General features: G+C 45.3%; 2 protein-coding genes across 2 annotated transcripts; one reads left to right on the top strand and one right to left on the bottom strand.

Annotated features, from left to right (window-relative positions):
* Window positions 1-547: 547 nt before the first annotated feature.
* Window positions 548-4,664, top strand: LOC120703426 (aluminum-activated malate transporter 9-like). The gene is made up of 6 exons (XM_039987509.1): window positions 548-1,133; window positions 2,544-2,681; window positions 2,783-3,052; window positions 3,264-3,400; window positions 3,480-3,626; window positions 3,706-4,664. The coding sequence occupies exons 1-6, from the start codon at window positions 728-730 to the stop codon at window positions 4,384-4,386; spliced, it is 1,779 nt and encodes a 592-aa protein (XP_039843443.1). The 5' UTR covers window positions 548-727; the 3' UTR covers window positions 4,387-4,664.
* Window positions 4,665-5,126: 462 nt separating this feature from the next.
* On the bottom strand, window positions 5,127-9,225 carry LOC120703428 (aspartyl protease APCB1-like). The gene is made up of 9 exons (XM_039987510.1): window positions 8,630-9,225; window positions 7,570-7,687; window positions 7,115-7,320; window positions 6,777-7,016; window positions 6,272-6,416; window positions 6,107-6,189; window positions 5,863-5,974; window positions 5,670-5,742; window positions 5,127-5,586 (listed from the first exon to the last, which is right to left on the bottom strand). The coding sequence occupies exons 1-9, from the start codon at window positions 9,109-9,111 to the stop codon at window positions 5,444-5,446; spliced, it is 1,602 nt and encodes a 533-aa protein (XP_039843444.1). The 5' UTR covers window positions 9,112-9,225; the 3' UTR covers window positions 5,127-5,443.
* Window positions 9,226-22,724: the final 13,499 nt, after the last annotated feature.

The following is a 22,724-nucleotide window of genomic DNA, read 5'->3' on the forward strand; positions in this document are numbered from 1 at the left end:
TAACACAAGACACTCCTTTACACAAGCTATTTTTCAAAAATATGATCAATATTTCTTGTTTCCTACGATTAAAGCGTGATATATATATATATTGATGTTGAGAAACATGAGAGGATATATGGTGTACTTATTTATTTTTTTCTAGATTTTATAAATACGGAAAAAATACGGGATTATCCCGGCTAAAAACGGGATCCCGCAAATACGGACGGGATACACCCTCTCCCGCTTCCCGTCCCATTTCCATATTTTTCCGTAAATACGAAAACAGACGGGATAAATATAGAAATACGGACGGAACGGGACGGTATTTTTTCCGTCCGTTTTCATCCTTAGCTTTTTTGTCTACTGGAGCCTGGTTGGGATTTATGCACCCAACCAAACAGCCCCTTAAACTCCAACCACTCACTAAGCCCAAGCTCGAAAACGGGCCATTCCTCGCTATTGCTTTCCTCTACCGGGCCGACGCTGCACAGATCGCCATCCGAAACCGACAAGGTGGAAGAACTAGTCGCGACGCGCCGTCCACCCGCGGGGCACTCGGAGCAGACATCCGGACTGACAGGGATAGCGCGGCCCAGAACCAGCTGCCCAACTCGGCCGCGCAGAGAGCCCTAGAGCAAACGCAAGCCACCAGCTGCCCCACTGCGATTCGCTCCGCATCCCCCACCGGACCCCACCCCTCGATCCTCGAGAACCCTGCAGAACCTTCCGCCGATCCGCCCCCATGGCCGCCGCCCGGCCGCTGACGCCGACGCCGACACCGCGGCCCCTGGCGCGGCTGGGGTCGCTGTGGTCGACGCTGGAGGACCAGCGCGGGGCCGCGGTCCCGCTGCTCTCCTCGGCCTGGACCCTCCCGACCACCTCCGGGGAGGAGGCGGAGCGGCCAAAGGAGGGGTTTTTGCGGCGGGCCTTCGCCGCGGTGGCGCGCTGGTGGGGGGCCGCGTGCGGCGCGGTGGCGGAGCTCTGGGCGTTCGCGCGGGCCGACCCGCGGAAGCCCGTCTTCGCGGGGAAGGTCGGCCTCGCGCTCGCGCTCATCTCGCTGCTCGTCTTCCTCCGGGAGCCGCGCGACATCGTCAGCCACTCCATCTGGGCCATCCTCACCGTCGTCGTCGTCTTCGAGTTCAGCATCGGTGAGCCTGCCGTGTCCTCTGGTTTTTTCATATCGTTGGGTCCAGAGGTGTCTGTTCGTTTGGTCTTCAGCCTTATTGAAATTTCCCCGTTTCTCAAATCCCTTGCGTGCCGTCATCCCCTGTTGGGATCCTTTGCTACCTTTTTTCTCGATCCCGACACATCATTTCTCGTTCTTGTAGCATGGCCATTGTAATTAAGGGGTGAATGAACATTTCCGCCCAATGTTCATCTAATCTTCAGATCAGCAACCGCCCAATGTTGCACTCAAAAGTAAAAAATACACGGGTCGGCGTAAAGCATTATTATGATATCTTTCTTTTTTTAGTCATTGATACGAGAGATTTAAGTTTCTACTCCCAGCAATGTACAAAACGGGTCCGCTTTTTGTTGACCATGTGAATTAGTTATTCCGTGCAGTCGTGCGGAGAAAGGATAACTAACTCACCTCCATCTGTTGAACGTGCCCCACAGCTTTTGACATTGCTGAGGACCTGGTGATAGAGCTGCTTTTGACATTTCTGAAGACCTGGTGGTAGATGGATTAAGAAATAACTGTCGTTTTTGTTTCCCGAGAAACAACTTTGACTAAATATATATTAAAAAATATTAATATTTATGGTACATAATTAGTATCATTAGAAAGATCTTTGAATCTAGTTTTTTAATAAATTTATTTGAAACTACACATGTTGCATATATTTTCTACAAATTGAGTCAACTTGTAGCACGCACACCAACGACAACAGTTATTTAGGGACAGAGAGAGTATAGTTTATGCTGTTGGCTGGCAGCTTTGATTGCAAACCTGTGGGCAGCTGTGCTTTGGGATGTGTAGCTTTAGAACCATATTTATGTTAGTGATGGACCACCGCATCTTAAAAATTAAGCCAGGTGCTTCTTGAGACGTCTTCAAACCACTGTACCTTCAATTTAGTCCAGTTGATTCTCTGAAACGTTATCGTTATCTATAATTGCTTATTAAAGTACAGATACCATTAAATTTACTTGGAAACCCTTTTGTCTAGGTCTAATGAAAAACTCAGCGAATAATGGCCACTCACATTGGCTTGTTAAATAGCAAATGGTGCAGGCATTATTCCTTTGACACAAAGGCAAAAAACATAGAGAAATGCTATTTTTAGTACATGGGATTTAAATTAGGATTCCTCATATTAATTATTAGGGACGTTTTTTGTTTGACACCAAGAAACCTGTACATTTTGATACCTTCCATTTTTATCACTAGCCTGGTTGGTACTTTGTTTTCTCTGTCATTTTCGGCTTAATGTTGTTACATAGACCCATCAACAGTAAATTTTCAATTTAGAGAATATGGGTCCAGTGGCTGTGAACACCTGCAGATACAATTTTTCCTATGCTGTAATTGATTTGAATCAGTGTTAATGCAGGTGCAACCTTAAGCAAAGGGTTCAATCGGGGATTGGGGACACTAACTGCTGGAGCTTTTGCTTTAGCAGTTGCAGAATTGTCCAAAAACCTGGGAGCATTGGAGGAAGTGATTCTTATAATGAGCATCCTTCTTGTTGGTGAGCACTGGGGCATTCTGGGAGCAATCAATTTTTTCTCCTCTATGGGGACCTTTGGATATATCTAACATTCAGTTTTCTTTGATGATATATATTGGTAGCCTTTTTCACAACCTTGACAAAGCTGCATCCAACGATGAAGCCATATGAATATGGATTCCGTGTGTTCTTGTTGACATTCTGTTATGTTATGGTCTCTGGGTACAACACTGGGAAGTTCACTGATACAGCTACAAGCAGATTTATATTGATTGCTGTTGGTGCTGCTGTCAGTCTTGGTATCAACATAGGTATTTACCCAATATGGGCAGGAGAGGATTTGCACAACTTGATAGCAAAGAATTTCACTGGTGTTGCAAAATCCTTGGAAGGTATGGCCTTGTACCCTGTTCAAAATTCAGAGTATTTCACATGTTGCCTTATTTCACTTGCTGGCTAAATTAAACCATGATTTGTGGTGTCATTGGTCAAATGGCTATAGACTATAGATGCATCTGATTTATTAATTTTCTTGCCAAATTTGCCAAATTAATGATATCAAGTTCTTGTATGCTTGATACCGTTATTGGGCATTTGCTCTAGGTTGTGTTGATGGATATCTGAAATGCATGGAATACGAAAGGATTCCTTCAAAAATACTTGTGTACCAAGCATCAGATGATCCTCTATATAGTGGGTACAGGGCAGCTGTTGAGGCATCTGCACAGGAGGAAACCCTGGTTTGTACTTGCTTTACATTCAACAGTACTACCTAGATTATTTGGTGAATTTTGATTAAGTCCTTTTGGGTGTTTTCAGCTTGGTTTTGCTATATGGGAGCCACCGCATGGTCCTTACAAAATGATGAACTATCCATGGAGGAGTTTTACCAAAGTTGGTGGAGCATTGAGGCACTGTTCCTTTGCAGTCATGGCGTTGCATGGTTGCATTCTTTCGGAAATTCAGGTTTGTTTAATTAATGTAAACTACAAACTGTTGAGGTTCTGCATCTATATATCCTGAATAAATATACTATTGAGTTTAGGCACCTCCAGAAAGCAGAAAAGTTTTTGCTGCAGAGATTCATAAAGTGGGACAAGAAGGTGCTAAAGTGTTGCGTGAGCTTGGGGACAGAGTTAAGACGATGACCAAATTGAGTTCTTTAGATATTCTATTTGAAGTCCACATGGCAGCTGAAGAATTGCAAAAAAAGATTGATGAAAAGTCATACCTTCTTGTGAATACTGAAAGATGGGATGCTAGCAAGCAGGCTCAAGGGATCAAAGAAGTCCTGAATGGCACCAGTGCTGTGGAAAAAGAAAACAGAAACAAAGAAAACAAGAATGAAGGGATGGAACCTACCAATGTTGATCAAACTTTAGTGCATCAATCAAAGAGCTTTCTTGGTAACTCATTTCTAAGCAGATATGATTCAATGTCAACAATAGATGGTTTTAAGCTGCCCTGGCCTGCTCGAAGATCGTTCCATCCAAACATGCCACTTGAAGATGAGGACTCCAAAACATATGAAAGTGCAAGCGCTTTGTCCTTGGCCACATTTGCATCACTTTTGATTGAGTTTGTTGCCCGACTACAGAATGTTGTTAATGCATTTAATGAGTTGAGTGAGAAGGCTAACTTTAAGGATCCTGTGGAGGAGCCTACTGCAGTTGGCACAAGTGATGGTGGGTTTTTCGATAAAATACACAAATTGGTAGGATTCTAGAGTTGGTACTGATGATGACCCCGCAAGGTTTCAGATGACCTTGCAATCCTGTTTTGGCGTCCCGTTTCTGTTTTTAAAAGAATTTTGGGGTACGGAATGTACACTAAACATGTAAATTTACAATCTGATGGTTGTCAGCTGTATTGCTGGGGTTCGGTTCACAGCCACAGAAGTGATCCACTATGGTTTTCAGCGCCCTGTATTGTGTTTTCAGCGCCCTGTAAATAATATTGCACCTGGCGCACGTATGCATATCTTACGTGAAGGGATTGTCTGAAGTTTTTGTTTGGTGAATTCTTCTTTCTTAGCCCCCTGATCATGATCATGCTTTGTTTTGCTTCGCCATAAAGTTTGACCTTTCTTTTGTATCGCTGTGATTTCTTTGCTCAAAGTTGTGATTATACTCCCTCTCTTATAAATTTTAGATGTCTATTTCTCCAACTTTAACCAAGTTAATAGAAAAATATATTAACATCTGCTGTTCCAAATAATGATTTATCAAGGCAAATTTCATGGTGGATTTTTTAACTGAACTAATTTGATGTCGTGGGTGTTGGTATATTTTTTATATAAATTTTGGTTAAAGTTAGAGAAGTTCGACTTGGAAAAAATTAAACGACATATATTTTGGAACACGGAGAGTTTCGTTGAAAGTTGTATGGAGAGATTTTCAAATTACAATTCATGCACAGTATTCCATCAACCAAATACTGCTGATGAAACTGAAAAGCGATCGGAAATGTCACAACTGCTGTTGATTATTCATTGATATGCTTCGCCATTTTAGTCTTACAAAGTGAGCGAGATATGCCCTACAACATAGAATACAGATTTCTGATGACTATATACAGATAGAAAAAAAAATACAAAGCACAGTATACTAAGTTACTAACTATGCTTACCTACCTCTCCTTTCTCCTTATCCCTATCTTGTAACCATTTTTCCTATCTAATAATTACATTCCTTCACACGATTATATCAGAATATGGATGCAGAATTGCAGATCCGTAACAATGGATGTGGTCAGGCGATCTCATGGTGGTATCTGTGTGATGTTTACAGAAGTTGGTTGCGCAACACTCTTCGTAGGAATAATGGAATTCTGCTTTGTTTGCTTGGGTCAGAGCAGCCTGAATCAATCCATCCGATCTGATTCTCATCATTGTCATAAGCAATCAATTTTCCACGAAGAAAAGCATCTGTAAGAAATCGGAGGGAAGGATATTTTAGAATGAATGTATTGGGTAATGGAAAATTATCGAAGAAAGTGACCACTGAATACCTCCGATTATTATTACTGAATCATAACCGATTGCTGTTCCATCGAACACCCTCAGGCAGACATTGCCCTTATCCTGAAATGAATCCAAGGAAAAACATGATGATGTACTTCAAACAGGAATCGGGGTATTCGGCATTGATCATACGCCTGACAGAGTGACATTGCATAAGAAACATAGGATAGAGGAACGTACACTGATGGTCAAGTAATCTTCAGGACGAATGTTGAAGGTTCTGGAGAAGAAAAATCGTTTCCCGAATTGCAGAGTCAAGGGCTTGAAAAAATGTTTCACATCATCCACAGACCTGAACACACAACGATTCAAAGTAAAGAACAGAGGCTTGTTTATCTAGAATAATGTGCTTGACAATTTTATGTGCTAGCCGACAATTTAGCAAAAAGTAAATTGTACCATTAATAGATTCTCATCATGTTACCTCACTGAAAAATCAGCTTTCATACAGAAAGGCAGAGTATTATCTGAGTCATCTTGTACAAATCTCGGGGATGCACCCTTCAGCTGTTAAATTACAAGAAAACCTAAGGAACACAGAATAATTGACCTGTTCCGTGATTCCATTTATAGAAAAATTCACACTCACCGCAGCAACCAGATTTGCATACGCTTCGTGTGGGAAATATGTATATGTAGACCCACTGTCAAAGATCACTTGAGTCAACTTCCCTTGCACATTGAGCTGCTGATCCCCGTGGTTTACTTGCTGGAGTTGCGATCTGCGTATGTTACTGAAGCTCGCAAAAAAGGGAGAGAGTATCAGTTATATATGCACCTTGTTTTCCTGATGTGAAATGATGCAGATTTCTGAAGTGCGTGGTGCCAGTGATTACTACAACTAGCGAATACAAATATCCAAATTTGTAAGCATCAGTACAATATTGGGGAGAGTAAAGCAATGCAGCAGAGCAGTTAGGCAATATCTTCCCATTGTGGTTTGGGCCTTTGGGAGTGAGAAGAATTGGTAAGATTTTTGAAGATATGCTGCAAACATAGCATATCGCATTGACTAAAAATGATGCATGACATCCAAGGGAAGAATGATAGCCACATTCATGGAATTAGTTCTCAAAAGGACAGATGGAACTTACTCTGCTGGACCATTTCGGACAGGAACCCATGTCATTCCCCATCTGGGAATGTAATCATCACCAAGAAACAAATAACAACCACCACTGGGATCTGTTGTCATACAGTGACCGAAGACATTGGAAATAATCCCTCGACTGGCTAGCTGTGTAGGAAGGCTTATTGCCCGGCTGCCCAGGCCTAGCATTCCGTCAGTATTTTCTAGAGTGTCCAGAAGAATTCCTCTCTGATCATATCCACACCTATATATGAATAAACAGATGGCAGTTAATTTCTCAGTCAGTGTGCTAACAGAAATCGTCAATATATATGCCATGGCAATTGGAAGATTGGCTCATACCCAAACACAATGTCTACATTTTCCCTTTCACTATCTTCACTGATTAGTTGCATATTATCCCTTACATACGCACCCATAGAGGAGCTTCTGTCGGCATAATTGATATCATAGTTGCACTCATTTGGGTTGCGTTGAACTCGATCACAAAGTGGATCACTGGCAGGAACTATGTTGGATTGTTCAGGCTTATATGAAGGATGAGCTCCCTGTAAAAGCATTGAATTAATGTTAATTACAGTAATTAATGAACTTGAGACTATCCAGTTAACTGTGAAAGAGAAAAGGAGAAAACACAGGAGGAACTATCTATTTTTTTTTATTTGAAGAGAACGGTGACCTTGAACCTTTGACCTCGTCCTCAACCACTAGGCCGCCCACAAGGATGTTACCAATTGGGTTCACCATGCAACAACAAAAGACTGTAAAACGAAGCATGTAGCAGAAATAGTGTGCACCTTTGCGCAGCTTCTGCATGGCGTGTCGCACTGGACCCATGTTATGTCGCTGCCAGTATCAACATCAAGAAAATAATCCCTTGGAGGATTGCCAATAGACACAGTTGTGTAGTATAGCCTGCAGGGTAAGGGCAGAAAATTCAGAAAGGAAAGAGGTACCATTTTTTTTTTGCGAAAGAAAAGAAGTGTCATATTAACAAAAGAAGTGAACAGGACAGGTCGATGATTTGACATGTGAACAAAAAAGCAATCTCATTCATCAAATTGTTAGCAAAAGTGTTGACTTCATCAAGGTCATCTCAGAAGTCTCCTCCTAATTTATTCATTATTTAATTGTTAACCAAAAAAATTAAGCACAATTGTACATCTAAATAGACAACTTTGAGAGACTAGACCCTACTACAATCCCAAATGATCGAAAGAGCAGCAATTCCATATGATGGTCAAACTTATAATTCTGTCAGGCACGGGCGCACACGCCTATAGTACAAACTCTGCAAGTAGTAGTAAACAAATCAAAATGCCAACTACTCCCGAATACAAACAGTAACTGCTGGATCCCCTCAAAACATGACAGACTGAAACCAAAAAAACAGACATGAAGATAAAATCAAAAACTTTTTTCAAAAACACAACTCTAAAAATCGTCAAAAATTGTACAGAAATGTGCTCAATTATGAGGCAACGAAATCAAAATAGTCAGAAATTGTACAGAAATGAACGCAATTATGAAGCTATTATAACTCAAAATGATCTGAAATTGTACAGAAATGTGCGCAATTGTGAGTGGACACAGACTCAAAACCACCGAAATCGTGCAGAATGCCCGCAAAATCAGGACCAGATAATCCCAAAAACCGATGCAAAGAAAACCGCATTCAAGCGTGACAAGGGATGAGACAAACCGTTCGACGACAAATAAAAAGGAACCCAGTATTTACGTTCCCCGAAATTCCAAGAGGTTTCTCGACAACAAATAAAATGACGGAAAATGGATGAAACGATCAACCGTTCGACAGAATTACGGAACAGAAGAAATTGTCGCAGTGGCTGCACGCACCCGGTGGACGTGGACGTCGCGGCCGTCAGATTCCCCGCCGCGGCGCCGCCGCCGCGACGCGGCTTCGGGTACAGCGGCAGCAGGAAGGACCTGCGGCCGCCGCGGTCCTCGCCCTCCTCCTCGCGCGCCTCCAGGAGCCGCCACGCCGCGCCGGCGCCCCCGCCTGCGTACAGGCAGACGTACCCCGCCGCGGCGAGCGCCGCGAGCGCAAACACCGCCACCGCGGCGCGCCACGGCGAGAACGACTCCCCCCACGGCCGCGGCCGCTCGTCCTCCGCCTCCAGGAGGGCGCCGTCGTCGTCCGCGCCGGCAGCGCCCGCGCGGCCCAAGAGCGCGGCCGCCACGCCGTCGGAGGACGAAGCAGGCAAGGAGGGCGAGCCGGTCCCGTCCGGGACCGTGATCAGGACGGCGCCGAAGGGACGCCGCGGGTGCTGCTGCTGATGATCCCCGCCCCCCTCCTCCCGCACCGGTCGCGCCGCCATGCCGCTGCGGCCGGCCGGCCGGGTCGTCGGAGCGGCTGCAGAGGAGGCGGAGGATGGCTGGCGAGAAGCTGTTTGCGGAAGAGAAGGCGACGCAGCTGCGAGGGAGGGAGGCGATGGTTTGTTTCGCGGCCTGGGTTTGGTATATTACTGGTCCGCCCCTCGAGCCCCGACGGCGGGTGGCGGGTGGCGGGTGGCGGGTGGCGGGTGGCGCGCCCGGTTTGACTTGCGAGCTGGGGGGAGGCCTGGAACCAGGGGCAGAACCGGAAGGGGTTGTTCTTCTGCCTGCGTGTCCCTGTCGCGCGGCTCCGCTTGCGCCTCGGCTGCACTCCGGTTATGGCATGGAGTTGGTGGCAGGGGCGGGGCCAGGCAGTTTCCAGTGCAGTGCACCACCCACAGCGAAATGGAATTCATTGCTGATTACCATGTTTCCATCTTAATAACAAGGGCGTCCGCAGTGGAGCTGGCTGAGCTGGAGCAGCGGAGAGAGAAAAAAAATATTTTTTACATCTTGTCATTTATGCATACAAGCATCGGCCTTTATGACCCTGTCTCACATAGTCTCGATACGTGTGAAATCGCCTGGCTCTTCTTTCGTGGCTGGTGAGTCTTCTATTTCCTCCTTTTCGCACCACCACGTCAGATTTCATCCTACTCAACTAGCGACGTCGCCTGCCGTTGCGGACGCCCTAAGAGGGCTCTAGCAGCAAAATCTAGCTTCCCCTGGTTGGGGGCACAGCGATCCGATCGATGGTGGCGTTTTTTCTCTGTTAATGAAGCATGTAATTTTCAGGCTCCAATGTTCGTAGCGTCTAATTTGTGGGCAAAGTTCGACGAGCAGCATGGATCATATCTAGTTCTTCTTTCTTTTCAAGGTACAAGGTCGATGTGATGTCAGGAGTCAAATTTACAACTCAAGGTTTTAGAAAGTCGATGTCAGCTTTGTAAGTCAAATCTTTCTTGTTAAATCATGCAGATTTTTAAAGTGCCAGAATAATCAAAATGGTTGATTGCATCGTCAGATCGTCTTTCTTGTGGATAAATAAACAAAACAGCTTTTATTTTCCCCAAAGACGATTATCGGTGAGAATAAAGAAGTTAGCGCAGATAATGTGTGAAGCTAAACTAATATACACTTGAGAAAGGCACTCGCCTAATTGCTGGCGTCACCTTGGTTGGTTTGCAGATTAAGCAAGGGTACCACCAATCAATTAGCGTGAGCAGCCACTCTGTTTTCTTGGCTGCTAGGCTGCTAGCTTGACGGCGCCCTAACAACTGCTACAGACAGCAGCAAGAGGGTGGATTTCTAGTACTTTATTCAGTCCCCCTGGAATTGAAAAAAAAAGACTCCAGTATTTGAGTTACAAGTAGAAATTTCCATTTACTGATGTCAATCACCAACGTACGGATCTTGATCCTTATCCTACTGCAAGCTTGTTCGATCACCGCGCTGATGCTGGCCTCTCTAATTCCTATGCGATGCAACTGGATAATCTGCCACTTTTTGTCAGGATCTGTGTCCATCAGACTCCCAGGCAGTGACGAAGAACTGCAACGGAGGAGAAGTAGTTAAGGCCGTGTTCAGTTCCAAAATTCAAAATTCCAAAAAAAAATTTCGGCACTTGCATGGAGACTTAAATCCGAAATAAAAAACGCATTGTGACTGCTATCTGTAAATGGCGAGACGAATCTAATGAACATAATTAGACTGTAAGCAGACGCTAAATTGCTACAGTAATGCTACAGTAAACAACCACTAAAGACGGATTAATTAGGCACATTAGATTCGCCTCGCGATTTACAGACGAGTTCTGTAATTATTTTTGTGATTAGTTTATGTTTAATACTTCAAATGTAGAAAGATGCCTTTTCAAAAATTTTACAACACGCAACCAAACGGGACCTAAATTCAGGTGCCCTGTCACTGTAGCGCACGTTGCACACAGTTTCAGGCGATCTTTTTTTTTTGCAATTAGTTTCAGGCGACCTTCCTATGCGATGAAGGAAAGACATTGCCATCAGATGGTCCATGGCAACCGTGCATTGTTTCGTTGATCCTCTTCGTCTTCGCGGCGGCTCCGCGGTCAATTTCAGCGTCGTTGCGCCCGGCCGCGGCCGCCTTTGAGTGCCGCGGAATCAACGCAGCGTGACAACAGCAACGGCAGCAAGAGCAACCCACAGAAAAGTGCAGAGACTCCATTGCTGGTTGCTGATGCCTATAAAGATAAACCTCCCCGAGGATCACCTAACAAAGGCGAGAGATTGATTTGATCGAAAGCGATTTGATCTGAATTCGTTGGTGTAGGGGAAGCTTTTGCATTGATTTCGTTTCATGGTTTGGATTTTTGTTGTGCGGTCAGTTTCAAGTTCAGTGTCTCCTTTCTCTTTTTCTCCGAGTGGGGGCGTGATCAGGGGCTTCTGGTTCATAAATTGTCGGCGTTAACGATGATTATTGGGGAAAGGGATCCGCTGCAGTTCGGCAGCCTGCAGTTGGGCCACTGACAGGTGGGCCTGCATGTGTGGGGCCCACGTGTCAGGGACACCACTGCTGGGCACTCAACTGCAGCGGATCTCGTTCCGATTATTGGGGTAGTATGTCAGAAAGTATCATCTAATTGTAGTAAGCTTGCTACTGGATGCTTCAGTTATTATGGACCAGTTTTATTGTGGCAATGTTGGGTTACTACAGTAAAAATTTCGTAAAAAAGGAATCTTGTATGCATGGAGTACTAAATATAGTCTATTTGTATAATTTTTTTAGGGACCGGTATAATTTTTCGTGACGAATCTAATGACAGTAATTAATCCATAATTTGCTACAATGATGCTGCAATAACCATCATCTAAACGTGCGGTCAAAAATCTCATTAGATTGGTCTCGCGAATTTATTAGAGGTCCTACATGTGGTTTTGTAATTAGATTTTATTTAATACTCTAAATTAGTGATTAAAGGTGCAAAAAATTTCGCAAAATTTTTTTCACCCCAAACCAAACAGAGGACCGAGCAGTTCTCAGCTTCCTGCCAGGGCAGGACACACAATTTGGGGCTGTTCCCAGATCTCCCTGATTGAAAATTTAAGCCATTGTTTATCGTAAATTTGAACCCAACGTTAATTCGGAAATGTCGATGTGTGTTGTCAAAAAAGTTATGGATGTTGCAACTTGCAACAAATGCCGTGCGGACAACTGAACAAAACTACAGAACTTGGCACACGTGGGGGGTTTTGTTCGACTGTGGACTTGTGCAGAGTGGTACACCTTCCATAAACGATGGTATAACTTTATTTCTTTGAGTACTCTTGGTAGCCAAGGGTACATGTACACTAGTGAAGATGGAGTTTTGAACGTATTAAAAGGCTCTACTATCGTGACGAAAGGAGATTTGCAATCTTGTAATCTGAACCATCTTCGTGGTTTACAATTACTAGCAATGGTGTTGTAAGTTCTCATTCACTATATGATTCAGCTACTATTAATCTTTTGCATCTGCATTTTAGGTATATGAAAAAACTTTGTTTGGCAATATTATTGAGCAACCGAGGACTTCTAGATGAACATAGCACCATTGAGTTGACATTTCGTGAGTATTGTGTGTTTGATAACAGAGGTTGAAATTCAATACCTCAATAAAACATACAAATAAAGATTTTTTGGGTGCATTCTGATTTTTGGGGTAAGCTCACAAACCTTATCTCTGCAGAATCCAGGACTTCTTTGATTCAATGAAATTAGGTAATGTGGCATCAGTAACGGGCATAAGTTTTCAGTTACAAGAAAACATACAACAAACATTAACTGTAACGGACTTTAATAAAGACCGTTAGCAATAAGACCCCTAGGTCCGTGACCGGGCAACAATGAAGTCGTTACTAATGACAAGATAGTGGTAACAGACTTTATGTACAATAGTTACAAAAATCATTGGTAATGGGCATTATTGACGCCCGTTGCCAATGTGTTGAATAATGGTGACAGGTATTTTTTTTTGCCTGTTACAAATGAGTTCCATTAGGTAACAATTATTGTTAATGCCCGTTACCAATATGTTGAACAATTGTAACGGGTATTGTTGGCTGTTACAAATGAGTTCACTTCAGGTTATATGGAGGAGCTTCTTCATTTCAGAATGAGCTAGCTTTTTCTGGACGCCCCTGCTCAACGGGCCGTCGACATTACGCTCTGCCCCCCTCCCCAACGTGGAGCCGGCGCCACCGCCACTCCTTCACTGGCTCAGCCTGCTCCACCAAAGCACCTCCTCCATCGCCAACGCCTCCTCCACCCATAAAATGAAAATCATTACTTTGATAAGTCATTGGTAACAGCCACAAAAGTAAACACCGTTACAAATGCCTTGCATCAAGGGCCCTCGTTACCACTTCTGACAGTGGGCCCAGAGGGAACAGCCACACGGGGTCATTGGTAACGGTCATTAGTAACGGGCTTGTAGACCATGTTACTAATGAATTATTAAAGGCAACGGTCGTCTCGTGACGCCTGTTACTGACTGTGGGCCCAGCGGGAGCAGACTTAGGGGGTGATTGGTAACGGTCTTTAGTAACGGGCGTTCTCATATGCCCGTTACTTTTGCACGTACTTGGTAACCTGCTTTTGCCCGTTACCATTATTAACAGGTCATTAGTAACCTATTAATGGTAACGTTAGCTATGCCCGTTACGAATGTCTGTCTTTGCTTGTTACCAATGTCTGTCTTTCACGTAGTGTAGAGATCAGAACCCTACATATTGAGCAGAGTTTAGTTTGTATATCAGCTTTAATCTCAAGATGAAATCCTACCAAGCACAGCCAGGCTTTGATTGCGGCACACATATTCTTTGAACAAATATAAAATAAAATATGTGGAAGGAAATAGCTGTGGACATCTCACACTAGTAGAACTGCCTTTGCCTATGGTCTATGGGTTAACGTTGCTTCTGTCATGCTTTAGTCTATGTTAGCACCAACATACACTCTGAATAAGGCAGCTCTGATGACATCTGGCTAGTTAAGTGATTTGAGTTAGGTAAACTGGATTCTAATTTTATCTCCATGCATGGATGTGCTCTATATATACACGTCACCGGGATAATCGTATTGTACATTCTAAATCGAGACTAAAATTATTACTAACTCCATGGCTAAACTGTAGTATCAGTCCTAATAAAGAGAGTGCTATTTTAGCTTTGCCTTAAGTCAGGTTATTTTAAGTATGACTAAGTTTTCAGATAAGAGGGTCAACATTTATAGCACACTACGTAAAAAATTTCATGATGAATCTAATGATACTTATTTTGTTTATAAATGTCGATACCCAAAAGTACACCACTTTTGGTACGCTGAGATTCTTTTTATGGGTGATGGAAAAAGATTTGCTATTACAATCATAACCTCCTTCCTTGTCTAAACAGAACTAGGCATGCGAGTGGGCAGACTCAAATGCAGTCCTTTTAACTAGCAATGTCACTACTACAAAAAACAATTTTTAGGGATAGGCAAAAAGCTATTTATTGGGACAGGTGCAGGAACTGCCCCTACTTTTCGCTGCTACTAATACTGTTTCTAGGAGCGGGTAAGACGCCTGCTGGGTCATGCCCTCACCTGCACTGGAAATGGCCTGATCCGCCCATAGAAAACAATTTTGAGGGTTGGGTCACACTGCGACAAGCCCCTACAAATTGTATAAAAAACTAAAAAATAGCTGGAGACGTTGTCGCCACAGCCTCGCGTCGTGGCCTCAACCCCGCGTCATCGCTGCAGCCTAGTGTAGAGGCCAAGCGCGCCGCTGAGCCTCATGTCACGGTCACAATCTTGGCTCCGCTCCGTTGATGCAGCCTCGTGCTGCATCTGCGGCCCCGGTCCCGCACAGCCCTTGTGGTGCCTCTCTCGCCGCCATAGTGCACCGCTGCCTATGGCGGCCCCAAGCCGCCACCGCAGCCTGGCGCTGCAGTCCCGTGTCGCCTCCACGGCCGCGCGCTGCCACCACAGCCACGTGTCGTTGAGGCCTTGCATCGCCGTCTCGGCCTCGCGCCACCGCGGTGCACCGCGGCCCCGGCCCCACGCCGCCGCTGCAGCCTGCGCCGCGGCTCACCATCACCAATTCATGCACGCATAGCTATCGTGGTCATGCACCGTTGAGGCCCGCGCCTTTGAGGCATCACGCCACTGCCTCGGCCCCATGCCATCGACGCTGCCTCACGCTGCGGCCCCAGCCCCGCCTTCAAGGCCTTGCGCCGCCGCCTCGGCACCACGCCGTAGCAATAACAAGGGAGGAGAGGTTGCACGTGGGAGAGGAAGAGATTGGTGAAAAGCATGTGCTATTTTCGCTACTGCTAAAGAGATAAGTGAGAGAGGCATGTGCTATTGCTTCTGCTACTACAGAGATAAGGAAGAGAGAGAGGCCCGTCCGCCCGTTCATGTGCTCTGCTGCCACGCCACTGCTTTTTAATCTTTTAGGAGCTGGTGACGCCATCACCCGCTCTGAAAATAGCATTATTTCTTGTTAGATTTATGGGCTTGGCCCATATAAATAATCCTAATAAATCTCAAAGGCCCATTAGCGCTAAGAGGAGGTACACCATCTATTAGTCATGTATTGCTAATGGACGAGGGTGTAGGGGGTTTTCTCCCTTTAAATACGGACCACCTCCCTCATGGAAAAAGTACACCATAGATCGTTATACGTGGAGTCTCCTAGGTTTGGGAATTCATAAGACGATCTAATCGAGTTAGGGTTTTGCCTCTCCTCGCTGCTGCGCCGCCTTCGTAGTTGCTCCATCCCGAACGCCGGCGTGCACCGGCGAACGGGAGAGCAGGTCTCCGGAACCACTAGCTCTTGTGATCCTGCACCGGGAGAGGGCGAATAAGGTTTTTGGGAAGCGCCAAGCGCGACTGCTCATCTTCTTCGCCACAACTCATCCTCTGTCCAAGTCAGGAGCTGAGATACCAGATGTGCATGTTGATACTATTATGGAATCTCATGATGCAACATTTTTTGTGAATATTTTTCCTATGAAAGATATGCATAGCAATTCTAGATTTTCGATAGAGATAACTCCTCAACTTGTAGCACCTATCGAGTCTTCTGAACAATCCGATGAACATGAGCATGTCCTAGAGAAGGATGACAGTGAAGCTCCTAGAAGGAGCAAGAGACAAAATCCTTTGGTGACGATTTCACTGTGTACCTTGTGGACAATACTCACACGTCCATTGTAGAGGCATATGCATCTTCAGATGCAGATGATTGGAAAGAAGCAGTCTAAAGTGAGATGGACTCAATTCTTTCTAATGGGACATGGGAGCTCACTGAACGACCCTATGGTTGCAAGCCAGTAGGATGTAAGTGGATATTTAAGAAGAAGCTTAAGCCTGACGGTACTATTAATAAGTACAAGGCTCGGCTTGTTGCTAAAGGGTACACACAAAAGGAAGGCGAAGACTTCTTTGATACTTATTCACCTGTCGCTAGATTGACCACTATTCGAGCATTAATTTCCTTGGCTGCCTCATATGGTCTTATCATTCATCATATGGATGTTAAGACATCTTTCCTAAATGGAGAGTTGGAGGAGGAGATCTACATGGATCAGCCTGATGAATTTGTAATGAAAGGTCAATAAAACAAGGTGTGTAAACTTTTGAAGTCTTTGTATGGGTTGAAACAAGCACCTAAGCAATGGCATGAGAAGTTCGACAGAACTTTAACTTCTGCGGGCTTTGTCATTAATGTGGCTGATAGATGTGTGTACTATCGCTATGGTGGGGGTGGAGGAGTGATATTATGCTTGTATGTGGACGACATACTGATCTTTGGCATAAACATTTATGTGATTAATGAGGTCAAGTCCTTTCTTTCAAAGAGCTTTGATATGACAGATCTAGGAGAAGCTGATGTTATCCTTAACATCAAGCTTATTAAGGTTGAGAATGGGATTGCTCTTTCACAATCCCATTATGTGCAAAAGGTCTTGAGCCGTTTTGACTATATCGACAGCAAGCCTTCTCCAACACCTTATGACCCTAGTATGATGTTGAGAAAGAACAGGAAAATTGCCAAAGATCAACTGAGATATTCGCAGATTATTGGTTCACTCATGTACTTAGCTAGCGCAACGAGACCCGACATATCTTTTGCTGTGAGCAAATTGAGCAGGTTCATGTCAAACCCGGGTACTAATCATTGGCATGCACTTGAAAGGGTTATGCGCTATCTAGCAGGTACTATGAGTTATGGGATTCACTATTCTGGGTACCCTGCTGTACTTGAGGGATATAGTGATTCAAACTGGATATCTGACGCTGATGAGCTATATGCCACGAGTGTGTATGTGTTTACCCTTGGAGGTGGTGCGATATCACGGAGGTCTTGCAAACAGACCATTTTGACGCGGTCAACCATGGAAGCAGAACTTACTGCTTTGGACACAACCACTGTTGAGGCAGAGTGGCTGCATGAGCTCTTGATGGACTTGCCTGTGGTTGAGAAACCAGTGCCGGCCATCCTTATGAACTGTGACAATCAAACGGTGATAGTCAAAGTGAACAGTGCTAAGGATAATGCAAAGTCATCAAGACATGTTAAAAGACGACTGAAGTCTGTCAGGAAGTTGAGAAACTCTGGAGTCATAAGTGTGACTTATATTCAAACAGACAAAAACATGTCAGATCCCTTTACAAAAGGATTATCACGGAATATGATAGATAGTGCATCAAGGGAGATGTGTATGAGACCCGTATAAGTTGCCACAGTGGTAACCCAACCTATGTGATCGGAGATCCCGTGAATTAGGACTTGGGGAGAACAAGCTAATGACGAACTAAGGAGAGTAATGGTTAAACCCTCTCTAAGAAAAGATGCAATACTCTCAGTTGCTGTAAGGAAGGTTGGCTATTTGCCTTAATGTGTTTCTGTTGGCTCTAATGAGCAAAGGTGCTGTCCTACAGAGCATTCTTGAAAGAACACACCTATATGAGTCTGACTGTCTAACGTCGCAGTCTGTGAGATTTGGGTGATCTCTAGTAAACTCATGAAGAGACCAGGGACTACAACGTATATGCTCCACCCGCAGAGAAGCCTACTGGCAGCCATGTACTGGTTATGACTTTGAGTGAAACTTGTTCGCACCAAACTTGCAATTTAAGGCGTAGTCTATTGTTCAAGTTGTGGATAAGTGTAGCTTGGAGCTCTAGGTGAGAGTTCAACTTAATAGTCCTCACTAAAACACTGGTATATCAAACAGTAGTGAGAAACAGGCAAAATATATAAATGAGTATTTGAGATCTGGTGGGGGATTGTTAGATTTATGGGCTTGGACCATATAAATAATCCTAATAAATCTCAAAGTCCCATTCGCACTAAGAGGAGGTACACCATCTATTAGTCCCGTATTACTAATGGACGAGAGTGTAGGGGGTTTTCTCCCTTTAAATACGGACCACCTCCCTCATGGAAAAAGTGCACCATAGATCGTTATATGTGGAGTCCCCTAGGTTTGGGAATTCATAAGACGATCTAATCGAGTTAGGGTTTTGCCTCTCCTCGCTGCTGCGCCGTCTTCGTAGTTGCTCCATCCCGAACGCCGGTGTGCACCGGCGAACGGGAGAGCAGGTCTCCGGAACCGCTCGCTCTTGTGATCCTGCACCGGGAGAGGGCGAATAAGGTTTTTGGGAAGCGCCAAGCGCGACTGCTCATCTTCTTCGCCACGACTCGTCCTCTGTCCAAGTCAGGAGCTGCGGCATATCGTCGTCTGCATCGCCGGTTGCTGCACTCCGTTCGAAGGACCATCTTCGTCTCGTCTGCGCCTTTCATCTTCCCGGCGGCTCCCGCACAGTACGTATTTTGTGATCAGATCTGTTTTATAATCATATTTTCTGAGATCATGTTTATGATATACGTACTGTCTAGTATGTTAGAGTCATGCATGCTAGGTTTAATTCTCGTCATGATAAATTTAGTTCGGAATTTAAACTTACAGTTGTCTATTTCTCCAACATTTCTAGGAGCAGGTCAACTGCACCTCGCTCCTTTTGTAGGAAAAACTTGCATTTTGACCCGCTCCTGGAAAAATTAAGACATTGCTACAAATAATTTTTGTAGTATAGTGTCACACATCATTTGGTAACAATTTTTTTAAAGAAAAAAATAGAATACAAGATTCTTTAACTTGTCCCATGGTAGTCCCTAAAAAAACTTTTGAGGTCCACTTAGTCACTGTAGCTCTTCGAGTTTAACATATTGAAGACCTTGATGATACCATAAGGACATAGTTCAAGGAAAATATATTTTGCTCCACAAAGGGGCAGTGACAGCCTCCTTTATAGGATTTCTTCACCGACTTTTGGTGACACCATATATAAACGGGTACAAATAAAACGGTTTCACCTACGCAAACTTTTTATCAATATCCGAAACTATCTAAAAAGGAACCGGAACGCCACGCACCAAACAGACTTACAATGGATTGATCCGAACTGATGCACTTAGGCCGGTTGCTAATTAAGAACATGCAAGTGGGATCCGTTTTTAAAGGAAGTTTTGGCTTGCCCATCATAAGACTGGAATTCTTTTCATTTGCACGGCCATGGATACATCACACAAGAGGGGAAAACAAAGAAAACTAATATAAAAACGTTGACCTAGGTATGCACCAGGGTCCAACGCAAGCAGCCAGACACGTAGCTGCGATCTGCCGTGAAGCGGCTGTCCTGGAAGCCAGACACTCTTTGCTCACAATTGCAACTCCATCTCCATACTTTCCTTGTTTTTCCAACGCTATACCTGATTACGCATATGGAGTTTGAGGAGATAGAATTCCAGGGCTCATTCCGATTAAAGCTTAGATGGATGCTATCGGCCTATCAGGGTGGCACCCAAAGATGAACATCAATTTCATGCTTACTTAATTCTTTGACCATGTTCTACATCTATAACAATATTTAGTCTGGAGTTGCTCTGCTGCGATCACATACTGAGCATAAATACATAATGTGGTCGTTACACAATTGATGAATGCAATTTTTTATAATTATTTATGATTGCATTTGAACTAAAAGCAGATAACCAGTGCCTTTCTAGATTTAGAGTATTTATAAATGTGAAAAATTCGAAATAACACAGAATTCCTGTAAATCCGTCTCTTTTCCTAGGGACAGTAGTATATCTCATGAAAATCATGGTGAAGGGCCAATTTTGTTACAATAATGGTGATACATTATTTACACAAAAAAACAGTGACACAGTGGCACATAGTGCATATTGATTTTTGTTCAAACACATAAGTGCACACACTCATCCTTATGAATATATGCATACAACTCACACCACCTCTCTGAGCATTTCTGAGAATCCTAATCAACAAATCTGAAGATTGATGAAGCCACTACACTGCCAGAAAACGGGCATTGGTCTGCAGACGTTAGTACTGGTCGGGCTTCAGTCGTGTACTAACGCCTCAATTTAGTACCGGGTGGTACACACAGTGCCCCTATGAGCCGTTTAATACCGATTGTACCCACCAGCCGGCACTAAAGTACGCCACCAACGCCAGGGGCAAAAACTAAATGACAATTTAGTACCAGCTTGTGGTTTGAGCCGGTATTAAATAGCCCCGAGGAGATTTAGTACCGGCTGGTGGCTCCAGCCAGCACTTAATATCTCAAATTAGTACTGGATGGGGAGACCACCTGGTACTAATATCCACCGCACCGCCTCCACAGTTCACACACACTTTATCTCCTCCTCTCCCACCGGCCTTAACCACCACTAGTATTATCTTCCCACTACACACTCCTTCCTCCAATCCTCCTCTCTCTTCCCTCTCCTCTCTCACTATCGAAGGGGCCTCCGGCCATAGAAGGTGCGGGATGCCGGTGCCCGCTAGGCCACTAGGACATAGGGGATGGTGTGAGGGGCGGCCGTTGGCATGCAGGGGGCGCAGACTCCTTCCCCAGCCACCAGGGAGCAGGGCCGCTAGAGCGCGGGGGCCTTTCCCGGCAGCCACCGACGCGTGGGGGGGGGGGGGGGCAGAAGCCTTCCTCAGCCACTGCCAGCCCACGGGTGCGCGGAGGTCACCGGCCACCTAGGGCGCGACACCGCCGTCACATGGGTGGCGTGGAGGCCGCCGGCCATCAAGGGCACGATGCAGCCGGCCACCAAGAGAGAGAGGCCGCTGGCGTGGGGGCCTTCCCGGGCTACTACGGAGTAGGGGGCGGCGCGCGTGGGCCTTCCCCGGAGGCCGCCGGCCACCAAGGGCGTGGCACCGGCTGCTCCCAAGGGAGCAGGGCCGCCGGCACGCGAGGGCCTTCCTCGGCCGCCAAGGGGTAGGGGCAGCACGCGGGAGCCTTCCCCGCTGGCTACCGATGTGCGGGGGGCACGGAGGCCTTCCCCGCAAGACGCGGAAGCCGCCGACCACCAAGGGCACGGGGGGCTCCATGTGATTTTTTTATTCTTGTGAAACTTTGACTTGTTCATGTGAAATCTGAGATTGTGGATCATGTAACTAGTTCATGTGATTGTGATTTTTTTGTGATTCTTGTGATTCATCTGATTGTGAATGCGGTGGGGGCTGGCACCGTGTGGAAAAGAAATGGAAAAGGAAGTGAGAAAAGAGAAAAAAAGAAAAAAACAACGCATGACATCATGAGATGTTTACTGACCGGTACTAAGCACTCCATTTAGTACCAGTCGTTTCGACCATTATTAAATGCCGGTGCATTTAGTACGGACGGGTCGGTACCGGGCAGAAGACCATTACTAACCGGGGGTTTCCTCCCGGTACTAGTGCGGAGTTTTCTAGCAATGACATGTGTCCAGCTATTTACTGCCATACGCCTACCACAGAAAACACAGTGTCGTAAAAACCATAAGACAAACCTACAAAAATACGGGGTGCCCGTCTAGAGCTGATGAATATAATATGCATTTGTGTCCCCATAAAACACAAAAGAATGAGAGATGAGTGCTTGGACCATAGTCACCCCGGAACGTGGTACGGTGCCACGTTTCGATACTAGAAATGCGGGTACATTTTTGTTCCAATAGTATTAAAATCACTCTTAAACAACGTACCACGTTCCTCGATCCATTGATCCGGGAACTTTTGTGACCGTGGCTTTGACCCCACTCGTCCGTCCATTGCAGGCATCTGAATCGAAATGGTCACATAAAAAAAGTTCAAATGACCTCGCATTGTCACACACAAAAGATAAGTAAATGTCTATACCCTTTGCCATCATCGCAAGAGAAGTAGCAAGTAGTATAATTGCCCCGACGACGGCAGCTGGGATGCGGGTCGCGGGTGTGGCGCCCGGTTTGACTCGATCGCACGGCCGCGTGGTTGGTGACCTGGAGGGGAGACTCGGGAGGCTGCGAGCTACTAGTGGCCCTGGCAGGGGCAGGACGGGGATTCCCGTGCGGGATGATTCAGTTGCGGTTGCCGACCGAAAGGTTGTTTGGCCTCCTCGTATGCGCAGCACGACTGCAGGAGCACGGTGGTGTACGTCGTCGCTGCCTGTCTTTGTCGTTGGCTTGTTGCCTCTTCGTGGCCGTTTGTAAGCTGGTGTGATGATCTTGGATGGCCGGCCACGACGGGGTACGCTGGCGTTTTTCTGCTGGCGGCGG

Source organism: Panicum virgatum, chromosome 4K, assembly GCF_016808335.1.
Source record: "Panicum virgatum strain AP13 chromosome 4K, P.virgatum_v5, whole genome shotgun sequence".
NCBI lineage: Eukaryota > Viridiplantae > Streptophyta > Magnoliopsida > Poales > Poaceae > Panicum > Panicum virgatum.

Coding starts and splice junctions, on each gene's coding strand:
- LOC120703426 (XM_039987509.1), top strand. CDS start 728: ATGGCCGCCGCCCGGCCGCTGACGCCGACGCCGACACCGCGGCCCCTG. Junction 3,401..3,479: donor CTGCACAGGAGGAAACCCTG/GTTTGTACTTGC, acceptor GGGTGTTTTCAG/CTTGGTTTTGCTATATGGGA. Junction 3,627..3,705: donor GCATTCTTTCGGAAATTCAG/GTTTGTTTAATT, acceptor TATTGAGTTTAG/GCACCTCCAGAAAGCAGAAA.
- LOC120703428 (XM_039987510.1), bottom strand. CDS start 9,111: ATGGCGGCGCGACCGGTGCGGGAGGAGGGGGGCGGGGATCATCAGCAG. Junction 7,688..8,629: donor GCGACGTCCACGTCCACCGG/GTGCGTGCAGCC, acceptor CTTACCCTGCAG/GCTATACTACACAACTGTGT. Junction 7,017..7,114: donor AATGTAGACATTGTGTTTGG/GTATGAGCCAAT, acceptor ATTCATATATAG/GTGTGGATATGATCAGAGAG.